The following is a 24,017-nucleotide window of genomic DNA, read 5'->3' as shown; positions in this document are numbered from 1 at the left end:
TAAGTAAAACTGTTAAGCCCCTCCTCCATCAGCTATACCCTCAGCCTGGAGATAGAGGCTACCAGTTGCGTGTCCAAGTAGTGAAAGGATAACAACCAATAACGGAAACAACCAGCCAGCAACCCAACGGGGCGCCAGACCATAACCCTCTAACCAAACACAGAAGGGTGGGTGCTGTGTCCCCCAAGGAAGAGCGAGAAAGAGATTTAACTGGTAAGTTATACAAAAATCTCCTTTTCTCGCCCATTTTCCTTGGGGGACACAGACCTTGGGACGTTCAAGAGCAGTCCAAGAAGGGAGGGACCACAAACCCAAGGCGGAACACCACCGGAGCATCAGGAAACCGCTGCCTGCAAAACCAGGCGGCCCAAAGCAGCATCCGCTGATGCATGCGTATGCACTCTATAGAACTTTGTGAAAGTGTGCAGAGAGGACCAAGTGGCTGCTTTGCACAACTGTTCAGCCGAGGCCCGATGCCTCTGCGCCCAGGAAGCTCCGACTGCTCTGGTGGAATGAGCAGTGACGCCAAAAGGCGGAGCTCTGCCCTTGGCTCGATAAGCCTCAGACACCGCCAGTTTAATGAAACGGGCAATAGCCACCTTGGAGACCGCCAAACCCTTGCGCGAACCCTCCGGAACCACAAACAGGGAGTCCGTGCGCCGAAAGGATCCGATGACCTCCAGGTAAATCTTCAACGCCCTGACCACATCCAGACGGTGCAGTTCCCGTTCTCTGGGGTGGGAAGGAGAGGGACAGAGCGACGGAAGGACGATGTCCTCATTGATGTGAAAGGCGGAGACCACCTTTGGCAGGAAGGTCGGGACAGGCCGAAGCACAACCTTATCCTGGTGGAAGATCAGGAAAGGTTCGGAGCAAGAAAGAGCCGCTAACTCCGACACCCGTCGGAGAGACGTGATGGCCACAAGAAAGATGACCTTGCAGGACAGAAGGCGAAGGGAGACCTCCCGTAAAGGCTCGAAGGGGGCTGATTGGAGCGCCGAGAGCACCACATTCAGGTCCCAGGATGGAACTGGAGGGCGGTACGGCGGAACAGAGTGAGCCACCCCTTGTAAGAAGGTCTTAATTGGCCCTAGAGGGGCCAGGGGACGCTGGAGAAGAATAGACAGCGCCGAAATCTGTCCCTTCAGAGAACTGAGGCTCAGCCCTAGGTCCAGACCCGACTGGAGGAAGGACAGGATTGTGGGAAGAGAAAACCGGAGAGGTGGGATGCTCCGGGACTCACAGAACCCCAGATAGGACCTCCAAACCCGATAGTAGATCCTAGATGATACGGGCTCACGAGCACGGATCATGGTGCGGACTACGTCCGCGGAGAAACCCTGTCGCGTTAAGACGGCGGTCTCAATAGCCACGCCGTCAAACGTAGCGAGCCTAAATGCTCGTGGAAGATCGGTCCCTGAGAGAGAAGGTCTTCCCTGGAGGGCAGTGGCCACGGTGCGTCTGCCAACAGCAACAGGTCGGCGTACCAAGACCGGCGGGGCCAATCCGGGGCGATTAGAATCGCGGGAACGCCCTCTGCCGCGATCCTCCGAAGAACCCGTGGCAGGAGGGGAAAAGGAGGAAAGACGTACAGAAGGGAGAATTTGCGCCACGGAAGGACGAGCGCGTCGGCGCCGTATGCCTTCGGGTCCCGTGCCCTGGCCAGGTATAGGGGGACCTTGTGGTTGAATTTTGAGGCCATGAGGTCCACGTCGGGGCGACCCCAGCGAAGACAAAGGGCTTCGAACACCTCTGGGTGCAGGGACCATTCTCCCGGGTCGATGGTGGACCGGCTGAGGAAATCCGCCGCCCAGTTGTCCACCCCCGGGATGTAAATCGCAGATAAGGCCGGCACGTGCGTTTCCGCCCAGAGGAGAATGAGGGTCACCTCTTGCATCGCTGCAGCGCTGCGAGTGCCTCCCTGATGGTTTATGTATGCCACAGCCGTGGCATTGTCCGATTGGATCCGAACAGAAGAATCGCCCTCAGTTCCAGAATGTTGATTGGAAGTCTGGACTCCGATAGAGACCAAACGCCCTGGACGGACCGGGGAGGGAAACCCCCACCCCCCCCCCCCACCCCCGTAAGCTGGCATCGGTGGTAATCACCAGCCAGTTCAGTGGAAGGAAGGACTTCCCCCTTAGAGGGATATGCAACCACCAGCTGAGGGAAGCCCGAGCCAGGGGAGGCAGAAGAAAGGTCCTGTCCAGACTCCTCAGTGATTTGTCCCAGGCCGACAGAATTGCCCTCTGAAAGGTGCGGGATCGGAATTGTGCGAACGGCACCGCTTCGAAACAGGCAACCATCTTTCCCAACAACCGCATGCTGGATCTGAGGGAAGGGTGGTGATGACGGAGGAGACTGCGAACCGACCCGCGAAGGGCCAGACGCTTGTCCGACGGGAGGCGGACCTCCGCCAACTCTGTATCCAGGAGCATCCCCAGGAAGATCAGCCGTCTGGAGGGGGTAAGGGAAGACTTGGGGTGGTTGATAATCCAACCGAACCGCGTCAGGGTCTCTAGAGTGAGTTCCACACTGCCGGATGCCTGAGAGAAGGAGGGTGCCTTGATCAGGATGTCGTCCAAGTATGGGAGAAGAAAAACACTTCTTGAACGTAGTAGGGCCAAGACAGGGGCCAGGACCTTGGTGAACACTCGAGGAGCCGTCGCCAGACCAAAGGGAAGGGCGACGAATTGGAAGTGATCGTCCCCCACCGCGAAGCGCAGGAAGCGGTGATGACATGAAGCAACCGGAACGTGGAGGTATGCATCCTGAATGTCGATTGAGGCCATGAAATCCCCTCTTTCCAGGGAGGCCACTGCGGACCTGAGAGACTCCATCCGGAATCTCTGCAGTCGGAGAAAACGGTTCAGGCGTTTTAGGTCCAAGATCGGTCGCACTGAGCCTTCCTTCTTGGGAACCACAAGAGGTTCGAGTAGAACCCCCTGAACCTTTCCGTCGGAGGCACGGGGGCGACGACACCCTTGTCCATTAGAGAGCGAATGGCCGCGACGAAGGCGGCCGCTCGTACGGGATCCCGCGGAGGACGGGATCGGAAGAAACGGTCTGGCGGAATGGACGCAAATTCGATTTTGTATCCGCAAGATACAATCTCGAGCGCCCATGCGTCTGAGATGTGGGCCCGCCATACGTTCCTGAATAGGAGAAGGCGGGGCGCACCTTCAGGCAGAGGGCTGCTGGCCTGTGGGAGCCCGTGCAGGCTGGGACTTGCGCCAGGTAGGTTGCGTCCGAAAAAACGGCTTCTTGCATCTATCCTGGGCTGGGCCAGAGGAAGAAGAACTGGCCGCGGGTCTAGACCCGGTGGGCTTGCGAAAGGACCGAAAACGGGACGAACCAGCGCGACCACGGGGGACGCCCTTTGGCCTGGACTGGGGAAGGTGAGTACTCTTCCCACCCGTGGCCTCTGATATAAGTTCGTCCAGACGGGTCCCGAACAAGCGGGAACCCGTGAATGGTAGGCCGGCCAAAGAGCGTTTGGAAGCGGCGTCCGCCGCCCAAACCTTCAGCCAGAGTTCCCTCCTGACAGAAACTGCCAGGGCAGAGGAACGGGCAATGAGGGCACCCGCATCAAGGGAGGCCTCACAGACAAATTTTCCGGCCTGAACAATTAGTTGGGCTAAGGAACGGAGGTCCTGAACAGGGACGTCCGACCCTAACTTTACCAACCCAGGCGGAGGCAAAGACCGGTCTAAGGGCCGAACCAGAGGCAGTAAATATGGCCTTGGAGAGGGATTCCGTACGACGGTCCTCAACAGACTGGAGGGAAGATCCGTCCTGTACAGGAATAGTAGTGCTTTTGGACAGGCGAGCCACGGGAGGATCAACCTTAGGCGGGGATGTCCACGTGGTCACAGTATCCGCTGGAAAGGGATAACAAATGTCCAGCTTTTTGGGTGTAATAAAGTGGACGTTAGGCCGAGTCCAAGCCTTGGATACCACAGAAGAAAAATCAGCGTGTATGGGAAAAACCTTGGAGGCCTGTCTGGGACGGAGAAAGGACACGCCGGTCTGTTCAGAGCTGGGGGGGTCATCGTGTAGCTTAAAGGTATCACGGATGCTAGTGATAAGATGCCCCACCGCGGACGCCAATTTGGACGGAAGCTCTGAGTCCATGTCCACGTCCGAATCCGCCAGTTCTCCCTCAGAAGGCGTATCCTTTTGAGAGGATAGACTTGACTGAGCTCGCACGCATGGCGGAGAGAGCGAAGCATCTGAGGAAGATGTGCGCTCAACCCTTGAACGTTTCTGAGTATGCCGGGCCCTGGAAGATTCGCTGGGAGGCAGGGAACCAGTGGGGGCTGCAGAAACGGTAGTCCCAGCGGGTGCGACAGGGATTGTGGCAGCCTGCGGGAGAGGCGGTCTATCCACGAGACGGCCCACTACGTGTGTAAGGCTTTCCACTGCCTGAGACAGAGACTTAGCCCAGTCAGGGGGTCCAGAGGCACCGGGGGGCGCAGCGGGAAGCGGGCCCTGCACCGGGGCCTGACATGCAAAGCAATGCGGCTCAGATTGCCCACGCGGAAAAGGTTCCCTACAGGCGGTACAGGCATGGTACCAGGGTTTGGGGGCACCCGTGGGATCTGACATGCTGAAATGTGGTCGTACTCTAATATAGAGACCACAAAGGGTTATAGCAGCTATGACCAGGAGGGTTAGGAGAGGGTTAACTGTCCTACCAGTGCCTCAGAAGAACGTCAGGAGTAGAGATGGTCCAGATCAGCAGCAGCAGAGAAGCAGTGAACAGCAGTGAGCAGCAGAGAGCAGCAGATAGCGCCCACAGAAGCCGAGCGATGTACACAGGAGTTTAGAGTCCCCCACCGTGTCCCAGCTTCCTGTCAGGAGTGAGGAAGCGCGGGAAACCTTAGCAGAAAGCGCGGGGAACAAGCTCCGCCCCCTCCAGCGCTTGAAATGTCGCCTGTGAAGGAGAACTTAGCTCCGCCCCCAAAATGACGCGCTGCGCGTAAGCCACGCCCCCTGCGGCCGAAAACGCTCTCAGGGCTAAGAAAAGCCAGATGCCAGAAAATAAAGAGTGCTATAGAGCCTTGAGCCCCGCTCAGCTAAATCTTGGCATAGTACATCTGCATAGGAGTAGCAATGTGCTATGGAGCCTTGAACTCCGCTCAGCTAAATTTGGGCATAGTACATCTGTACAGGAGTAGCAATGTGCTATAGAGCCTTGAGCCCCGCTCAGCTAAATCGTGGCATAGTACATCTGTATAGGAGTAGCAATCTCCTATAGAGCCTTGAGCCCCACTCAGCTAAATCTTGGCATAGTACATCTGTACAGGAGTAGCAATGTGCTATAGAGCCTTGAGCTTCGCTCAGCTAAATCTTGGCATAGTACATCTGTATAGGAGTAGCGATGTGCTATAGAGCCTTGAGCCCTGCTCAGCTAAATCTTGGCATAGCACATCTGTACAGGAGTAGCAATGTGCTATAGAGCCTTGAGCTTCGCTCAGCTGAATCTTGGCATAGTACATCTGTACAGGAGTAGCAATGTGCTATAGAGCCTTGAGCTTCGCTCAGCTAAATCTTGGCATAGTACATCTGTATAGGAGTAGCAATGTGCTATGGAGCCTTGAACTCCGCTTAGCTAAATCTCGGCAGAGTACATCTGTATAGAAGTAGCAATGTGCTATAGAGCCTTGAGCTTCGCTCAGCTAAATCTTGGCATAGTACATCTGTATAGGAGTAGCAATGTGCTATGGAGCCTTGAACTCTGCTCAGCTAAATCTCGGCAGAGTACATCTGTATAGGAGTAGCAATGTGCTATAGAGCCTTGAACTCCGCTCAGCTAAATCTCGGCAGAGTACATCTGTACAGGAGTAGCAATGTGCTATGGAGCCTTGAACTCCGCTCAGCTAAATCGTGGCATAGTACATCTGTACAGGAGTAGCAATCTCCTATAGAGCCTTGAGCCCCACTCAGCTAAATCTTGGTATAGTACATCTGTACAGGAGTAGCGATGTGCTATAGAGCCTTGAGCCCCGCTCAGCTAAATCTTGGCATAGTACATCTGTATAGGAGTAGCGATGTGCTACAGAGCCTTGAGCTTCGCTCAGCTAAATCTTGGCATAGTACATCTGTATAGGAGTAGCGATGTGCTATAGAGCCTTGAGCTCTGCTCAGCTAAATCTTGGCATAGCACATCTGTACAAGAGTAGCAATGTGCTATAGAGCCTTGAGCTTCGCTCAGCTAAATCTTGGCATAGTACATCTGTATAGGAGTAGCAATGTGCTATGGAGCCTTGAGCTTCGCTCAGCTAAATCTTGGCATAGTACATCTGTATAGGAGTAGCGATGTGCTATGGAGCCTTGAGCTCTGCTCAGCTAAATCTTGGCATAGCACATCTGTACAGGAATAGCAATGTGCTATAGAGCCTTGAGCTTCGCTCAGCTAAATCTTGGCATAGTACATCTGTATAGGAGTAGCAATGTGCTATAGAGCCTTGAGCTTCGCTCAGCTAAATCTTGGCATAGTACATCTGTATAGGAGTAGCAATGTGCTATAGAGCCTTGAGCTTCGCTCAGCTAAATGTTGGCATAGCACATCTGTATAGGAGTAGCAATGTGCTATGGAGCCTTGAACTCCGCTCAGCTAAATCTCGGCAGAGTACATCTGTATAGGAGTAGCGATGTGCTATAGAGCCTTGAGCTTCGCTCAGCTAAATCTTGGCATAGTACATCTGTATAGGAGTAGCAATGTGCTATAGAGCCTTGAGCTTCGCTCAGCTAAATCTTGGCATAGTACATCTGTATAGGAGTAGCAATGTGCTATAGAGCAGTGTTTCCCAACCAGTGTGCCTCCAGCTGTTGCAAAACTACAACTCCCAGCATGCCCGCACAGCCAAAGGCTATCCAGGCATGCTGGGAGTTGTAGTTTTGCAACAGCTGGAGGCACACTGGTTGGGAAACACTGCTATAGAGCCTTGAGCTGTACTAGAATAGTACACTTGAGCAGGAAAACTGTATTAGTGATTAATAAAGTATACTACAAAAAACATTTTTAGGCTATTTAGAACATAAAAAAAAAGGGTTGTATAAAAGTTTAGTTACTCTTTAAGAACTATCTTCAGCGTAATGAAGAAAAAGTAGTCCTGGAAGTGATGATATGGCGCCCAGAGCCCTGATCTCCACATCATCAAGTTTGTCTGGGATTACATAAAGAAACAGAAGGATTAGAGCAAGCCTACATCCACAGAAGATCGGTGGTTAGTTCTCCAACACGTTCGGAACAACTTCCCAGTCGAGTTGCTTTGAAAAAATGTCGACAAAATTTTGAACAGTACTGTATGTGGACAATTGTAGTACATACCTTGCATTTTCACAGGATGGCGTTTTCTTCTGTGAGCTGCTGTTCTCCAGAAGATATAGACTATAGAAAATGTTGTAATGAATTCTGGTAAAATAAGAGTAAAGGCAGAAAATCAATATAATGCACATGCATGTTGAAGGGAGTAGTTTCTATTTAAAGGAGTTATCCCACTAAAAGTATTACCATGCAATGAAAAGGTGAATTATTGCAATATACATGGAATAAAAATAGTTAGTTTTTATGTACATGTTCATCCCTGGTAGTCCCTGCAGTTTATCCTTCTCCTGCATTCAGAACTTACCACCTGCATTTTACAGCACTGCCTCTCCAGACTTCACCTCGGGTCAGGTATTACAGGCTGCAGAGGTGATGTAGTTGTATACGGCAGGTAACAGGTGCTGCCAATCACTGGCCTCAGCTGTCTTGTCCCAAACCTGCTGAAGCTAGTGACTGGCTGCAGTGGTGACATGGGATATATGGCTACATGACTACAGCATTTAAACACTGACTGGAGCAGCAGTACTGGAGATGGCAGGGAATTAAGTGGTGAATATCTTATGAATACACTATACGAGTGTATTACTGTACAGCAGCGGCATACCACGGACCGCTCTCGGCCGCGGAACACGGCCGTGTGCATTCGGCCTTATACAGGAGGTTTGGAGCTCTGACCAATATAAGTACATACAGTCCATAATTAAATCAGCACAACATTTTGGCCATTCACTTTGAAGGAACACGACCATCAAAAGTTCTACGGTCACATATTAACAGTGTGTATGTGTATATTATATGCATTTATAAAAATAAAAAATTTTTTACAAAACAACAAGCAGGTGGATAGTTTTCTGGGTATAATTTTTTGAAGTCCTTCCTGTCCTGGCTCTTTAACTTCCTCCTTTGTTTGAGCTTTTAGCACAGTCTCGCTTGAGTTTCTTACTCAGACCATTCACTCTGACCAGAGGGGGATGAGCGACTCAATTAGAGCATCACACTGATAGGTGCAGTGCTCTTCTGTGGCCATCCTAATTCTACATCTACTTTTCTACTACTGGGCTCCCCATCTATATTGGAGATTTATCTCTCTGTGCTGCTTGCTACAGAAGGACAGTTCTCTATGAATAAAAAACCCTTTTTGACATGTGTCCCTTTAGGCTACATTCACATGACAGTTTTTTATTAGTACCACTTACTTTTATTGCCTTTTTTGCCCTGTTCCCACTTTTTTTAGATGCATTACTGCTATTAAAGGGGTTGTCCAGCCATTAATATTGATGACCTATTGTAAGGATAGGTCATCAATATCCGATTGGTGGGGTTCTGTTTGAAGAGGCGGTGGAGCTCCATGCAAGCGCAGCTTCCTCTTCATTACACTGCACTTTATCTCGGAAGCGCAGAGTAATTACAAGGACCCGTTAAATTCAAGTGTACGGAGCGAGTGCTTGCAATTACATTACGCCACCGCTTCACAGGAAACAACGTGCAGGGTAATGATCAGAAAGAGCGCTCGCATGGAGCGCCAACTCTTCCTCTCATAGCTGATCGGCGGGAGTGCTTGGTGTCGGACACCCACCAATTTGATATTGATGACCTATCCTGATAATAGGGGTTGAGATTCAACAGCCAAAGTGGCTCCGACAATGACATTTGCCTACCAGATCACTTTGAATCAGAGTGACGTGCTTAGGTGCCCTTGTAGTCTAGGAGAGGATGTAGAGTTTCATTTGGTGCAGGACAGAAGTAGTGACTGGGCTACCTGTAGAACAGGTCCTGGCAGGGCAGCTGGTCTGCTTCATCTCAGCATTTACCAGCCAAGGAAACAGAGGGTCCCACAGCGAAAATGCTCTCCTCCAGTCATCTGCAGGCAATGCTCTAGAAGGAGTTCAAGAACACAAGCTCAGCAGGACTCAAAAGAGAAAAGACTTGGTGACAGCTGAGGTCAAACCGTATGTCTCATGGCTAACATTCTCTGCTTTCTTCCACAGCGGTGGAATCAGCAGCTCCCCATTCACCACTGCTGGTAGCAGAAGACACATTCCAGTAGGGAGTGATATCTACGAACACATATGGCCTACAGCTATTATCTAAACTGGCTTGTCCAGTGACCAGACCCATTATCAGCAGTTGCCCAGCCTGCAGTAAGGTTACTGGAAATCATTGAAATGGAAAAACCCCATAAAGCACACAGGACACACCACAATGAAATTAATACAAGGGATATTTGTGCCTACAACGGTAGTTGTACATCCATTTTACTGAAGGTTTCTAATTCCGTGTGGATATATGTGGAGCAGTACTTAAAAGGGACAGTACACAATTTCTGTGTGGGAGACAATGTTCAGTAAAGTGCGTTCAGTAAAGTGCGTTCAGGGGCAAAACGTCTTTTTGCTCTCCCCTTCTTACAAGCACAGTTGTAGCTGTGGGGATCGGGTGGTGTTTTGCTACTGTATATAGGACATCTGCACCAATTACTTACATGAGTAAAGTATGCGATGAGGAGAAAGATAATTTTTATATACCCACACCATAATGGAGATCATAGGCCCGGACAACTAAAGATGTCAGATAAAGGAGCTCACAACATTTCGGTTACATGAGACGTAGCTCGTTCAAATAGAAGATTCTATTTTAGATTCTTTTTTTTTCCTTTTACAGTTTGCCCTTTTTCATTTATACCTATTACTGACGAGGACCTTCTGCTCTCTCATCGCAAAGAGTAAGGTTGCCAAACAGTACAAGGCTTCCATGACTTCAACAAGCCTTAAAGGTGATCTAAAATGCCACAAGCATCTTATCAGTCTCTGGATGTCACCAACTTTGATTGACAGAAGAGCGATTACGGCCAGGACTGCCCAAGCATTCACAGCCTGCAATGATACACAAAAAGCAGTAAGGCATTAGGTTAAATTATTACCAAGTGAACCGCAGAGTAACCGCTGGATACCATCCAACACCAAAACAGCATATGAGACACTTTAGGTATAAGGTTCCATACAAGTGCAAGTTTATTCCTCCTACACTTCTGAGAAGATGGCAATACATATTGCCAAGGCTACGTTCACATGACCGTTCTGCCTTTCTGTTCTCCTGCTCCGTTCTAGCAGGAGAACGGAAAGGATGGATTCGGCACATAACTGAGCCGAACAGAGCCCCATAGACTATAATGGGGTCTGTTAGATTTCCGCTCAGAGGAAGATTTTCGAAGCGGACAAAAGTCATGCAAGCTTCAAAAATGTTCCTATAAGTGTAAACCTAACATACCCCATTATAGTCTTTGGGGCCCGTAAGCTCAGTTCGGCTCAGTCATGTACAGTATCCGTCCTTTTCGTTCTCCTGCTATAACGGAGCAGGAGAACAGAAAGGCTGAACGCTGATGTGAACTCAGCCTTAGCAAATCAAAAGACTATGTTCTGGGTAGATAATGAGTCTGCTCCAAATGCTGGCAGATTTTGAGGTCTGAAGCCAGGAGAATTGTGAATACAGCTCTGGGCTACAGTACCTAAACAAGATAAGTGAAAAAAATGTGGGAGTCTTTTATGAATGCATATACGCCGATTTTTGCGTATATCTGTCGCAGATTCGCGGTCCAAAGGGGATTTGCGGACGAATCTGCAACTTTTTCCCCATCCACGCCCGTTCTAAAAAAAAAAAAAAAAAGATGGTGTGCGCGGGGAAGGCGGGTCAGCCTCATTTATCTTTTTTTACACCTGTTTTAGGTGTAGAAAATTATTTAAATCTACGCCAGCAAGGCAGCTGGCATAGATATATGACAGCAGTGGATGCGCCCAAGTTATGTAGAGGGCTGCGCCTCTACATAACTTAGGTGCATCAAGCGCCAGCGCAAGGTTATTAACACCAGTGTCTAAAATGCCAGTCTTAATAATTGACCCCATTTGTGTTTAGATCAATTCTGTATGTATACTCTAAAACTGTGTTCAAAGCTGGCCATACTGGATGCTTTAAAACTCTGCATCATATACAAATATACTGCAACAATGCAGTATATTTTATATTTGGTCATTTATTTTGACTACCCTCATATAAAAAATGCTTGATAAAGTTAACATAGCCGTAATTCTAGATGGGCAGCATTCTAGTGCAAACCAGTCCAAAAAAAAATCCTAAGTTCCTTTAAAGAGCACGTGAACAGGACTTCACAGTAAGCTGGTCCAATGCTATTGCTTTTGGAACAGATTTTTGAACATAGTTTCCTGGTCACAGTAATGCAGTTATCATACTACCAGTCACTTCTGCTACAGGAAACGCGTTAGTCTGAAGTGCATTGCCTCTGCTGCCCTCTAGTGACCTTACACTGTGACTACAGTGATGCCACCTATAGCATGACATGTGGACAAGCAACTGAGAACATGAGACCAAAACAAGTACTTGAATACTGCATATTAGTGGATACAGCCAGAGCAGCATCACAAGTCATAGGCACATTCATTCTCAATTACCACTGGTCTATAGGGATGATTGTTTCTCCTTTATATAGTTCTGTTGGCAGCACATCCCTGTTTTACACAGGGCAATGGTGATTTTTGTGCTGCATAAATAACAGGATCAAATGACGAACAAGAATTTCACAAATAACATGTATACATATAAATATACCTCGTTGTTACACGTCAACTCTGGTAGTCTCTGGGTAACACATTTTTCAGCAATTTCATATAAATGGTGGTTCTTCAGACATTCCAAAATGGCTTGGGAGTCGGCGACGTGAGAAAACAAAGTAGTAAAGTACCTACAGAGTAGTCACACAGTAAGGAAATAATCATTTACATTTTTGTGGAGCCAAAACGATCAAATTACAGATACATAAGTGTAAACGGTATAAGGCTGTACATTAATTTACTGGGACACCACCGATCACTACAACAGGGTACCCCAGTTTCCCATACCTCCTCAGCAGAACATGGAGCAGTTGTATGCAGAAGAACTACACTTTCACTTTATGCCGATCATCTAACCCTTATCTATAAATTACTAAGAGGTCATAAACACTTATTTAAGCCACATTCTTATCAGTAAGATAAGGAATGAGCTTTAATGAGTGTCTATAATGTGAGAGAGGAGAGATAAGAAGCTTGTCAGCTCCCTGCCTAAAGGAGCAGAGAAAAGTCAGATCCTGCTAGTAGAGCATCTCAGCTCTGTACAGAGAAAAGGGCTCCATATTCTTAATAAAGACCAATTGAAAAATCATTTAGCTCACAAGGCATACAATGGTACTAATAAATAAATAAAAATTGCCCTCAAAAGGTGTACATAGCCTTTAAGGATGGGCTTCCCCTGCTATTCATTTTGTGAGGTAGTAGAAAGACGTAGTATGAAGCTTTCTTACTTTACTAGTTGTAGTATACAGAGAGGATTGTCTGCAATTATTCCATTCTTCTTAAGAAGATCCTCAATCTCCATTACAGCCGGGCCATCTTTTGCAAGGTATCGGTGGTACAATTTCTTCCATTTAATAAACTGCAAAATCACAAACAGGAAGTGAGGAGTATATGTAATGAGAGGAAACTGCACAAATACAAAGGGAATATACAGTCTGTGGCTAGTTCTTGCTCCAGTGCTTCCTGGGCTTGTGTAAAATTATCGGAAGTAAAAGAAAAAAAAAAGAATGCATCATATGCTGAACAGAAGGGGAGAGAAGACAATCACACATGCCGGTACCAGTGTAGCCGCACCACTACTCTGTCAGCGGTACCAAATACCATAGTTTTCTTAAAATAGCTGTCCTTGGAAAACCAAACTAAATTGTGTTACTGCGTGTAAACGTTTTTGATGTGGGTTATGGCCTCATGGTTTTTACAGGGGAAACCCACAACCACATTGCCAATGTATTAGCTACAAATGAAATGTAAGCTTCATTGATAAAAGCTGTTTCACAACAGAATATAAACCGATATTGCGGAACTAAGTGCAGAATAAGAAGGTGTCAGGATCCGTGACTCACTTGGACTCCTGCTCTGTTCTGAACTTTGCTCAGAAATGTTTTGGCATGTAGCTATGCTATGTAATTTACTTTGAATTGTCCCATGATAAACTATTGGAGTACAGCCACAGGGGCAGACATTTCATTGCAGATTTGGACACCAATTTCTGAAGATTTCACCCTATGCATTTTAAAGGGTGAAGTTATCGGTGGATATCGGCAGCATAAATGGACATGCTGTAAATTTAACATCCGCAAAACAGGTATATTTTTGTAGTGTGTGGATGAGAATTCTTAAAATCTCCATATTGCCTGCACTGTAAAGCACAGTGTATTTGCACTGAATGTAACCTTAGGGTAGGACAGAAAAATCCACAAGGCTGACTCTCAGATTTGCCAGGGGTTGTCCAGCTTCATGATTCTGATAAGAGATCGTGGGGGTCCAACTCTTGGCTCAGTTTTGGGAATAGGCGTTGGCGCCTGTGCAAGCGCTGAATCTTCTTCAATGATTACATGCCTGCCGTCTGGGTGGTGCAGTGTAATTACAGCTTCCTTGTATACAAACACTGGGAAGATGTAGCAGAGCTGCGGTGCACAGAACGGCAGGGAAGAAACAGGTGAGTATAGGATTATTATTATTTTTTTAGTTTTTAGTTGTTGAACATGGTGTTTGGGCTGAAGGTATCATGTTATAAAGCCGGAGGAGCTGAGGAAATTGATATATAGTTTTGTAGGAAAGGATTCAGTAAAACTTGTATCTTATACATTTATATTCCTCCTCATTCTGAACTGTGAAGTCAGTGAGACGGTCCTATCAGTGACTGACAGCCTCTCCTCTATGACTGTGTACAGAGATAACTGTCAATCACTGATAGGACCGCCTCCCTGACTTCAAGGCCCAGAATGATATTAAGTTATAATGAATCTTTTCCCACAAAACAATACATCCAACCGCTCTTCGTTGCATTTTCATGGTGACAGGTTCCCTTAGGAACATGGGGCGCATTTTAGGTCAACCTCTTTAAAGGGGTAGTCTGGTGTAATTAAAACACCAGCAGCAGGCAGCATGTTGGGGAAAAAAAGAAACCTAAAATCTTTTAAAATGTCTTGTGTTTAGCGCTATGGCTCCTATCGGTCCCCGCCAGCCCAGAAGTGAAGGGACACCTTCTTAGTCATGAAACTGCTGCAGAAGCTAAGTCAGAGATGGCCAACCTGAGGCTCTCCAGCTGTTGCAAAACTACAACTCCCAGCATGCCTACAGCTTTCAGCCTACAGCAGGGCATAGTGGGAGCCGCAGGTTGGCCATGCCTGAGCTAAGTGGTCACATGTGCAATAATGGCACCTCACTAACAGTATAGTGCCATTGTTGCCACGTGCCTGCTAAGGCCATTGACTGGCCTTAGTGGTCTTGGGACCAATAAGGATTCCCAATGTATCTAGTATCTATAAGTGGAAAATGAAGCAACTTTGTACATCAGTGTACTGAGCTTGTCAAATATAATGAGACACCAACCCAGATGTGGACACAACTTAATGGAGTTTTCAAGGATTTTAACATTGATGGTCTATCCTCAGGATTGGACAGCAATATGTGATCGGTGGGGGTTGACACCAGAACTAAACAGCTCCGCACACTGTGTAGTGGGCAGAGCTGGTAACTGCAGTGCTGCTCCTACAGAGCACTTTCACCAAACGCCTACAAAAAGCCAATGAAAATGTGTACGAACCAGTGAGTCATGGACCAAAGACTTCCACTTATGACAAACCAAGCTGATGTTCCGATAGAGGTCCACTGCTGGAAGGAAGCTGAAGATACACTGCAGCAGTTCATCAGGGAATTGGTTTATATGTCCACATGATGGTTGGCTCTGGTCAGTCACACCAAGGAGTCCATAACAAGACTCAGAAAGTGAATCCAGCATAAGACCCATTTCATCATCATCATCATCCTCCTCCAAGAAATTGCTGGAAGATGTGCGAGTGTCCACTACTGGCAAGAAGTTCTGGCTTATGCTTTCTATGGAAGAATAGGGTCTTTTTCTGCTGGAGTGGAGATCTGATGGGTGTACATCATTCTCACTGTCTGACTCCACAGCGTCCTCATCCATACGACTAGACACGTACTCTGCCATCTCTTGTGAATGGCTGCAGCTGGGGGATATATCAGTGCTTAGAATATTGTGGGAAGTGCTCAAAGTCGATTTTCCACCTTTACCTGTAGAGAGAAAGGGAAAATTCTAAATAAATTGTGCACAAACATCACAATACTGACTTATACAATGTTACGTGCAGACAAAATATAATTTACTGAAATGATACAAAGTCTATAGATTTTGCAACACATTTGGGGCAAATCCACAGTAAAAAAAATAAATAAAGATCTTACAGGGGAGAATACATGGCAAAACTGATTTGAAAAAACAAGCTTAAAAAAACATCAGCGCAGAATATGTGCTTTTTTTTCAGTGTGAATATACGGTACATTTTTCGAGTGGCATTTGATCCAACTTTTTAACGTGATTTTTTATTTTTTTTTAAACCAATGAGTGTTCTCTATATTACAAAGCTGAATTTTCTTGAGGATTTTGAAGCAGAACTGCATCAAAAGTGTGAAAAAATGCATGGACTTCTTTGGAGCGTTTTTAGCTCTAATCCGGCCCAAGATAGGGCATGCTGCTTCTTTTTTCCCACGTATAATAAAAAATAATAAATAAAAAGTGCCGCTTCCCATTGAAATGAATGGCAGGCTGTTTTTGGAGACGATTTTGAGGCAGAAACGCTGAAAAATAGGTTTAGATTTTGTCCAACAGTTGTATATCAGATAAAATCGTATTAATTGCATTGTGCAGCAAGTCACTGATTGTTTCCAGTGCAGAATCTGCACTGAAAATCCCCAACAGAACCACCATGCCTGGACCTTTGCCAAACGTACATGTTAGTCCAGGGTTGGCCAACCTGTGGCACTCCAGCTGTTGTAAAACTACAATTCCCACCATGCCTTGTCTGGGCATGTTGGGAGTTGTAGTTTTGCAACAGCTGGAGAGCCGCAGGTTGGCCATCCCTGTGTTAGTCCATGAGCGTCAGACCAGGAGGACTGCTGCCCTACAGAATACAGGGTACATGACCTCTGCTGTGCCATGGAGAAAGATGGCCAGTTGTGGGCACCAGGTTAGACGCAATGCCTTTGCATTTTAGACTGACATGTTTTATTGGTTCCGGCCGCTGGGGTGCACTTAGCATATGCATCGCTTGTCACCCCATTTAAAAAGGCCCCTATAATACATTTATTAGGCTCTGTTCACATTGGCATTTGCCATTCCATCAGGGTTTCCGGTATTTCTACAGGACGAATACTGTATGTAGAAAGCCAATGGTTTCTCTTAGTTTACAACAGACGGGCCATCGTGGCTTCCATCATTACTAGAGCCGAGATGGCTATGACAGATTTTTATTAGGACTAGGGGTGCACCGAAATTCCGGCGGCCGAAAATGCACCTAATCCATTTCGGCCGATATTGATACATAAAATCGGCAGAATATAGCGGGGAGGGAATGGGAGGAGGAGTTGGGGGCCGGTGCGTTCACTGTACTCCGGCCCCCAGCTCCAGTAGTTATAAAATGTGTACAATTAATAAGGATTCTATTCATGAGGCCCCCTCTGCAGTAGAACATTCAATACAGCCACATCCTACTCACAGGGCTGTTATCTTAATGCTGGCCGGCCGGGCAGAGGAGCGGCAACGTCACGACTGACGTCATGTGCCCGGCCTACTTTCTGAATGAAGGAGGCGGCGCAGGCATGTGACGTCAGTCGTGACGCTGCCGCTCGTCTGCCCGGCCGGCCAGCATTAAGATAACAGCCCTGTGAGTAGGATGTGGCTTTATTGAATGTTCTACTGCAGAGGGGGCCTCATGAATAGAATCCTTATTAATTGTACACATTTTATAACTACTGGAGCTGGGGGCCGGAGCACAGTGAACGCACCGGCCCCCAGCTCCTCCTCCCAGTCCCTCCCCGCTATTTTCTATTAATTGTACACATTTTATGGATGGCACTGTTATGAGGTGGGGGGGGGGTCTGTGGATGGCACTGTTATGGGGTGGGTGGGGGTCTGTGGATGGCACTGTTATGGGGTGGGTGGGGGTCTGTGGATGGCACTGTTATGAGGTGGGGGGGTCTGTGGATGGCATGGGTGGGTGGGGGTCTGTGGATGGCACTGTTATGGGGTGGGTGGGGTCTGTGGATGGCACTGTTATGGGGTGGGGGGTCTGTGGATGGCACTGTTATGGGGTGGGGGGGGTCTGTGGATGGCACTGTTATGGGGTGGGTGGGTAATATGATTTATTAAATTCATGAAAAAGAATTATTAATAAAATCATTTAAAAAAAAGTATTTTAAAAGTATTTGGGCAAAAAGGCAGTTTCGGTTTCGGTCAAGGGGTATCCTGAATTTTCGGTTTCGGACCAGAATTTTTATTTCGGTGCACCCCTAATTAGGACATTAACAGATCCTGACAGATCACAATAAAGGTTTTTAGTGCAGGACAGACTCCAACAAATCGGAATGAAAAATAAAGGGATATTAGGGTTTAAGTGTGGATTTTAAACAGATCTTTAGATCAGGGGTCTGCAACCTCCGCCACTCCAGCTGTTATCAAACTACAAGTCTTAAAGGGGTTCTGCACTTTCAATTTACTGATGATCTATCCTCTGGATAGATCATCAGCTTCTGATCGGCCGGGGTCCGACACCCGGAACCCCCGCCGATCAGCTGTTTGAGAAGGCAGCGGCGCTCCAGCAGCGCCGCGGCCTTCTCACTGTTTACCGCCGGGCCGCCCGCCCACTGACGTCACGGCTTGTATCAACTAGAGTGGGCGCGGCTAAGCTCCATTCAAGTGAACAGAGCTTAGCCGCGCCCACTGTAGTTGATACAAGTCGTGACGTCAGTGTGCGGGCGGCCCGGCGGTAAACAGCGAGAAGGCCGCGGCGCTGCTGGAGCGCCGCTGCCTTCTCAAACAGCTGATCGGCGGGGGTCCCAGGTGTCGGACCCCGGCCGATCAGAAGCTGATGATCTATCCAGAGGATAGATCATCAGTAAATTGAGAGTGCAGAACCCCTTTAACATACTCCATTTACAACTAAGAAAGCTGGAAAGGTGAGCATGTTGGGAGTTGTAGTTTCACAACAGCTGGAGTGCAGATGGTTCCTGACCCGTCTTTAGAGGTTCACAGTTGGGACAAAAGTATATCAACACATACTCGTCAAATGTCTGTTTTTTTTTTTCTTTTTGTGGTCTTTTGCATTTTTGGCCCTTTTTTTTTGCCAAATCACCTTTCCCAGATGCTGGTTGAAAGTTGCTAAGAATTGCTAATGGAGTGAAAAAAATGTGCTTTTTTGTGCTATTTTTCTTCACTTTCACTGCATTTTTAAAATCCCAGAATGCTCTGCGTCTGGTATTTTTTTTACCTCTTTTTTTAAAATTTTTGTGCTATAAGCAAGCATTGTTTTTTTTGTTTTGTTTTTAACCCCGTTTAAAAAAACACAAATGCCAATGGTGGCCATTTACGGTAATCCATACCACATTCCCAAACTCCAGTCTTGATCCCTTTGCGTTGGAGTGCGATTTATTAAGAAATACATGCCTCTCAATCTCTGGCACTCTGTGCACCACAAACTGGATTCTACGTGAGCTAGAAGCTGGCATAAACAGTTTCATGGTAAATTCAGTGGGCAGTGGTACGCCCCACCCCCTCATCAAGTCCAGGCCCTTTCTAGCCACTAGAAAAGTGATGAAAAGCTCAAAAACTTGCAAAAATTGTGCAAATATGGAGCACAATAGTGATGTCAACAACTTGATAAATGCCCCTAAATGCTTTTTTCCCAATGGCTTTTACAGAGAAAATTGGGTACATACTGTAGTTTCCAAAAACACTTGGCTTCCATTAAAAAAAAAAACACATGCTAAAATACGCAGTTTAAAAAAGCCAAGAAAAAAAAAAGAACCACTAAGTTAGTGTTTTTGTATATATATATTATATTATTAATTTTTTTTTTAAAGCCAACCAAAAAGACATTTTAGGCATATGTCAGGGAAATAGGCCTATGGGCACAGTAGACTGATGCACTGAACACTGACCCCCATATATGATGGGAATTCGTCTAAAGCAGGGGTGCACAACCTGCGGCCTCCAGAGCCAAGGTTTGCGGCCCCCATCCTCCTGGTCAGAAACACAGCTGATTGTGTGATCAGCTGTGTTTCTGCCCGCCGGCACCGCACGATGAAGCATTACAGCTCCTGCACTGTAGCAGGAGCAGGATGGGTCCCGGAGGTTAGTGACAGCAGGGCAGACGAGAAGAAGGCAGAAGCGGTGTATCAGCGCTTCTGCCTTCTCCTCACATAGGTGAGCACTATGCAGGAGTGCAGAGCTGCAGGGTCAGGAGACCTTGATCAGCTCTGCCTTGTACAAAGCTCCCACAGCAGTCTGGTTTCCCCTGTAACTGGGACTCCTTTGGATGCCGCAGTTACAGTGAAAATAGTGCAAAAAAAGAAAAGTCTGTGTCCCCAAAAGGTCTTTCAGTGAGAAATGATGTGGAAAAAATATATATATAAAAAATAATTTTTTACCTTAAATTTTTTTTAAAAACAAACAAATAAAATAAAAACACAAATATAGGAAAAAAATAATAATAAGATATGATAGAAAAAAATAGAAAATGAAAGAAACAAAAACAAAATACAAAGAAAGGAAAAAAATAAAAATAAGTGTAAAATAGTAGATTGTTCATTGTTCCCCAACAGTCTTTTTATGACCTCTTGGGGGACATGTTATGTGGCAAAAATATATTTAAATAAGTAATAAACCAAAAAAAAAAAAAAAATACAATAAAATATTAATAAAATACAAATAAAAGTAAAAAATAAAAAGGAAAAAGTGAAAAATTAACAAAAAGTGTCAGTCCCCCAAAGGTCCTTTTATGACCTTTTGGGGGATATTATTTGTAGCAAAAATATATTAAAAATTAAGTTAAAAAAATAATAATAATAACATACATAAAAGAAAAAATACCCACACCAACCAAAACCGTCGCGATTATCGCCCCATTCACATGAAAGTATACGTATTATATAACAAAACGACCGACACAAAATAGAGAACTAATTATAATAATTTATTTTGATGGCAGTTTGCATATTTAAAGAATAAGGCGCTATAGTTTGAAAAAAATATACTTTTGTACAGTTTGCCACTTTGCCCCAAATAAAAAAATAAAATAAATTATAAGGCCCTATGTGTCACGTGAAAAATTGTTGCAAGAATAATTTTGGTAGTCCCAACAACCGTTACAACCATTTGAACCACCACGTGCGCTAAATCACAAAACAAGTGTGTTAAAGTGTTAACCAATAAGCGCTTTCCCCACTAGTAAGGCAAAATGCTTACTGGTTATTGCATGGCACCTGTAACGGGCAGAAGGTGGTAATAACCAGGAAGCACCGGCCTCTGCAGTGAAGGAAATCGCCAATTTATGAATAAGAGGCAGGAAGAAAATGTCACTCGTTTTCCTGTAAAAATTACTTTGAACAACTTCCTGCAGCATGGCCCCTGAACCAGAAGATGCATACTTACCTGATTCAGGCTGCCCTGGCCCTTTGCGCTGTCCCCTCTGCCTCCTGCACTTTTACACCTGTCAGTGCATGGCCATGATCACATACACCGCTCCAGTCAATGACTGGCTTCAGCAGTGACATGCTTCTTGTGGCCACATCACTGGTGAAGCCAGTGATTGGCTGGAGAGGTGCATGTGACCATAGCCATGCACTGCCAAGTAAAAACTGCGCGGGGACCAGAAGATGGGGGCAATGCGGAGGACCGAAGCGGCGGGGAGCAGGTAAGCATAACTCTTCCGTTTCAGGGGCTAAGCTGCAAGAACTTGTTATAAATTAATTTTTACTGGGAAATCCCTTTAAGCCCCTATTACACTGCAAAATATTCAGGTCAATTACTGGGAACAAGTCTTTATAGGAACGCTCATTCCTGATAACTGCCCGGTATTATCGTGCCACACCTATCTGTGTATTCAGGGATGTGCTACCGATAATCAATATAACTAAATGGAGGAATGACTGATAGTGATCATTCCTCCCCAGTCATTTTACATTGGCCTGATGCAAATGAGCGCCAATCAACATTTTTTTATTTTATTTGCGGCCCCTTGAAATAGAGTGATGTGACAATGCGGCCCTCAGGACCACCCCTGGTCTAAAGCTTTCTATGTGGGTGATAAAGTGCCAGTGTCTACCTCTGAACCATCTCTCAGCCCTGCTACGAGGGTACAGGCCTCTGTGCACATCTTGCTTGGTATTCCACTGGTTGAATGGCTGAGTGAGGGCGCACAAGCCTTCTCTGCTCTGAGCCAGCTCCTGACACTCGGGTCCTGTAAGATGCTTCCGCCTTTTCACTGTTGAGCGATAAAAAGTTAAGAGTGAAATTCTAGCACAGCTTTGTATGTCACAACCAAAGCAGATGGACCAGGCCCACAGGACACAATCAGTGGGAGGTCTATTAGGCCGGGTGCACATTAGCACTCTTTGGGGTAGACAGTGGGGAGCTTCATCTATTAGCTGACTCATTAAAGGGGTTTCCGAGAGTTCAATATTGAGGACTTTTCCTAAGGATGGGTCATCAGTATCTGATCGGTGGGGGACTCCGGGCACCAGAGATGGTGAGCGCTACGGTCCATTTCTAGTTCCGAGATGTCATGTTCATCGGTCACGCTGCTCACTCCAATTCAAGTAAATGGGGCTGAGCTGCAATACTAAACACAGCCACTATACAATGTACGGCTCTGTGCTTGGCAAGCTCTGAGGAGGCCATAGCACCCACTAGCGGACACAGATGCTGAGTGTTAGACCTCGCTGATCAGATCTTGAAGACCTATCCTGAGGATAGCCCATCAATATTAAACTCCCTTAAAATGAAATGAAAAGTAATGGATAACAACAGAACCTTTAAAGAGGTTATCCAACCCCTAAAATACCTACGCATACACCCCAGCCCTTCACAGAGGTTGTACTTACCTGGGTCCCTGGCACCCACGTTGCTTCTGATGCCCGCACGGCTGCATCTCCCCGTCATGCGGATGAAAACTCCCAGGGGTGGGGGGTTTGGGGTAAACCAAAAGCAGGCCGTGATTGGAACGAGCCTCCTAAGCATTGCGGGTGACGCTAGAGCAGCAGTGACTGTGCAGGCATCAGAAGCGACGGGGGTACCGGGGAGCCAGTTAAGTACAACCTCTGTGAAGTTGTGGGGAGGCATTTTAGGGATTGCCCCTTTAAGGACTCATACACACAGCCATATGGCTCGGTTTTGTACAGATCTGTAATAGGGTGGCCATAGATTTCATGTTTCAGTTCATGTTCAATTAATCTCCGTATACAGTGAGCCCAGTGGAGCCTGTAAGGCAGTGCATGGAGGCTGTACGGCACCCTACAGGCTCTGTGCAGAGGTTAGGTTACATTACGCTTTAACTTGATAGACTGGATGACAGAAAAAGCATGAAAGGCACAATCTTACTCCAGTAGGGGTTTGGCATACAAAAACTTGAGACGCATTTCTAGAAAAACGTGTTCTATTTAAAGATTTTCCAAATTTAAAGGGAACCGGTCATCACTTTTATGCAGCCCATACTAACGGCGGTATAAGGCTTCATGCACACGACAGTGGTCAGTGGTCCGTGTCTGATTTTGCTTCAGTTGTGTTTCCTTGTGTCTTCCTTTTTTTACTTTTTTTTTTTTTTGTCCGACAGGGGAAAAAAAGGAAGGTTAATGAAAAGTGTAATTTTATTGCACGGATGACAGACCAGTTGTGCATCCGTTTTTTTTTTACAGATCCATTGACTTGAATGGGTCCATCCTCCGTTTTCCACTGACAGGAATAGGACAGGTTATATTTTATGGACGGACTGGAATCACGGATCACGGACTCGGAGAAAAAACTGAGGACTAGCAGTTTTTTTCACAGCTCCATAGAAATGAATGGGACCTCCGCTAAACTGTGAAAAATGACGGAACGGACGCGGATGCACAAAACGGTCGCGTGCATGAGGCCTAAAGTAGAGACAGGTGAGTTGATTTCAGCGGTCTGTCAGTTATAAGTTAAAAGTAAGTGATTTCCGAGAACCAACATCACAATCATTGCAGACTGGGCCTGGAAAAGAGTCCCGGCCACCTGAGAAGAGTCCTGGTTCTTCATGAATTCCTGCTCTCCTGCCCACCTGCTGATGACTGACCGTCTTCTACCTAGTTTTCTCTCTTTATCTCTAGGAGAGAACTGACAATCATCAGCAGGTGGGTGAGAGAGCAGGAGATTATGGATAACCAGGACTCTTCTTCGGTAGATTGGACTCTTTTCCAGGCCTGGGCTGCAATGATTATGATGCTGGTTCTCAGCAACCACTTATGTTTAGCTGATGAGGGACACAGCGCTGACATCAGCATTTCTGTCACTAATGTATGCTTCCCTCAGTGCGGTCAGCATAAAGTTGATGACAGGTTCCCTTTAAAATTAAAGCAACACAGACTCAGAAAAATTCCCATTGATCGCTCCTGACTAGTAGTCATCAGTTTGACAGTGGGACTTTCAGGGATCCCAAGAAAAGGGGTGCTGGGTCCCCATTTCAGAAGCGCTATAGTGAATAGGAGTAAGAGACAACATTCCACTCTCATCCTTCAGGGTCCAAGAC

The 24,017-nt window shown here is 46.5% G+C and overlaps 1 protein-coding gene across 2 annotated transcripts in view; it reads right to left on the bottom strand.

Annotated features, from left to right (window-relative positions):
- The window catches only part of FBH1 (F-box DNA helicase 1), a 97,900-nt gene that overhangs the window by 72,162 nt on the left and 1,721 nt on the right, over window positions 1–24,017 (bottom strand). Inside the window, exons 2-7 of one of the 2 annotated variants that reach the window (XM_044280011.1) lie at window positions 21,576–21,734; window positions 15,002–15,489; window positions 12,681–12,811; window positions 11,951–12,083; window positions 10,013–10,203; window positions 7,337–7,420 (exon numbers count right to left, since the gene is read on the bottom strand). In XM_044280011.1, the coding sequence (XP_044135946.1) occupies window positions 7,337–7,420; window positions 10,013–10,203; window positions 11,951–12,083; window positions 12,681–12,811; window positions 15,002–15,489; window positions 21,576–21,734 (1,186 nt within the window). The remainder of the gene's footprint in view (window positions 1–7,336; window positions 7,421–10,012; window positions 10,204–11,950; window positions 12,084–12,680; window positions 12,812–15,001; window positions 15,490–21,575; window positions 21,735–24,017) is intronic. The other variant, XM_044280012.1, reaches the window with a different exon arrangement.

Source organism: Bufo gargarizans, chromosome 2, assembly GCF_014858855.1.
Source record: "Bufo gargarizans isolate SCDJY-AF-19 chromosome 2, ASM1485885v1, whole genome shotgun sequence".
NCBI lineage: Eukaryota > Metazoa > Chordata > Amphibia > Anura > Bufonidae > Bufo > Bufo gargarizans.
The sequence above is the reverse complement of the archived record's forward strand: the minus strand, read 5'-3'. Positions and strand labels throughout refer to the sequence as shown.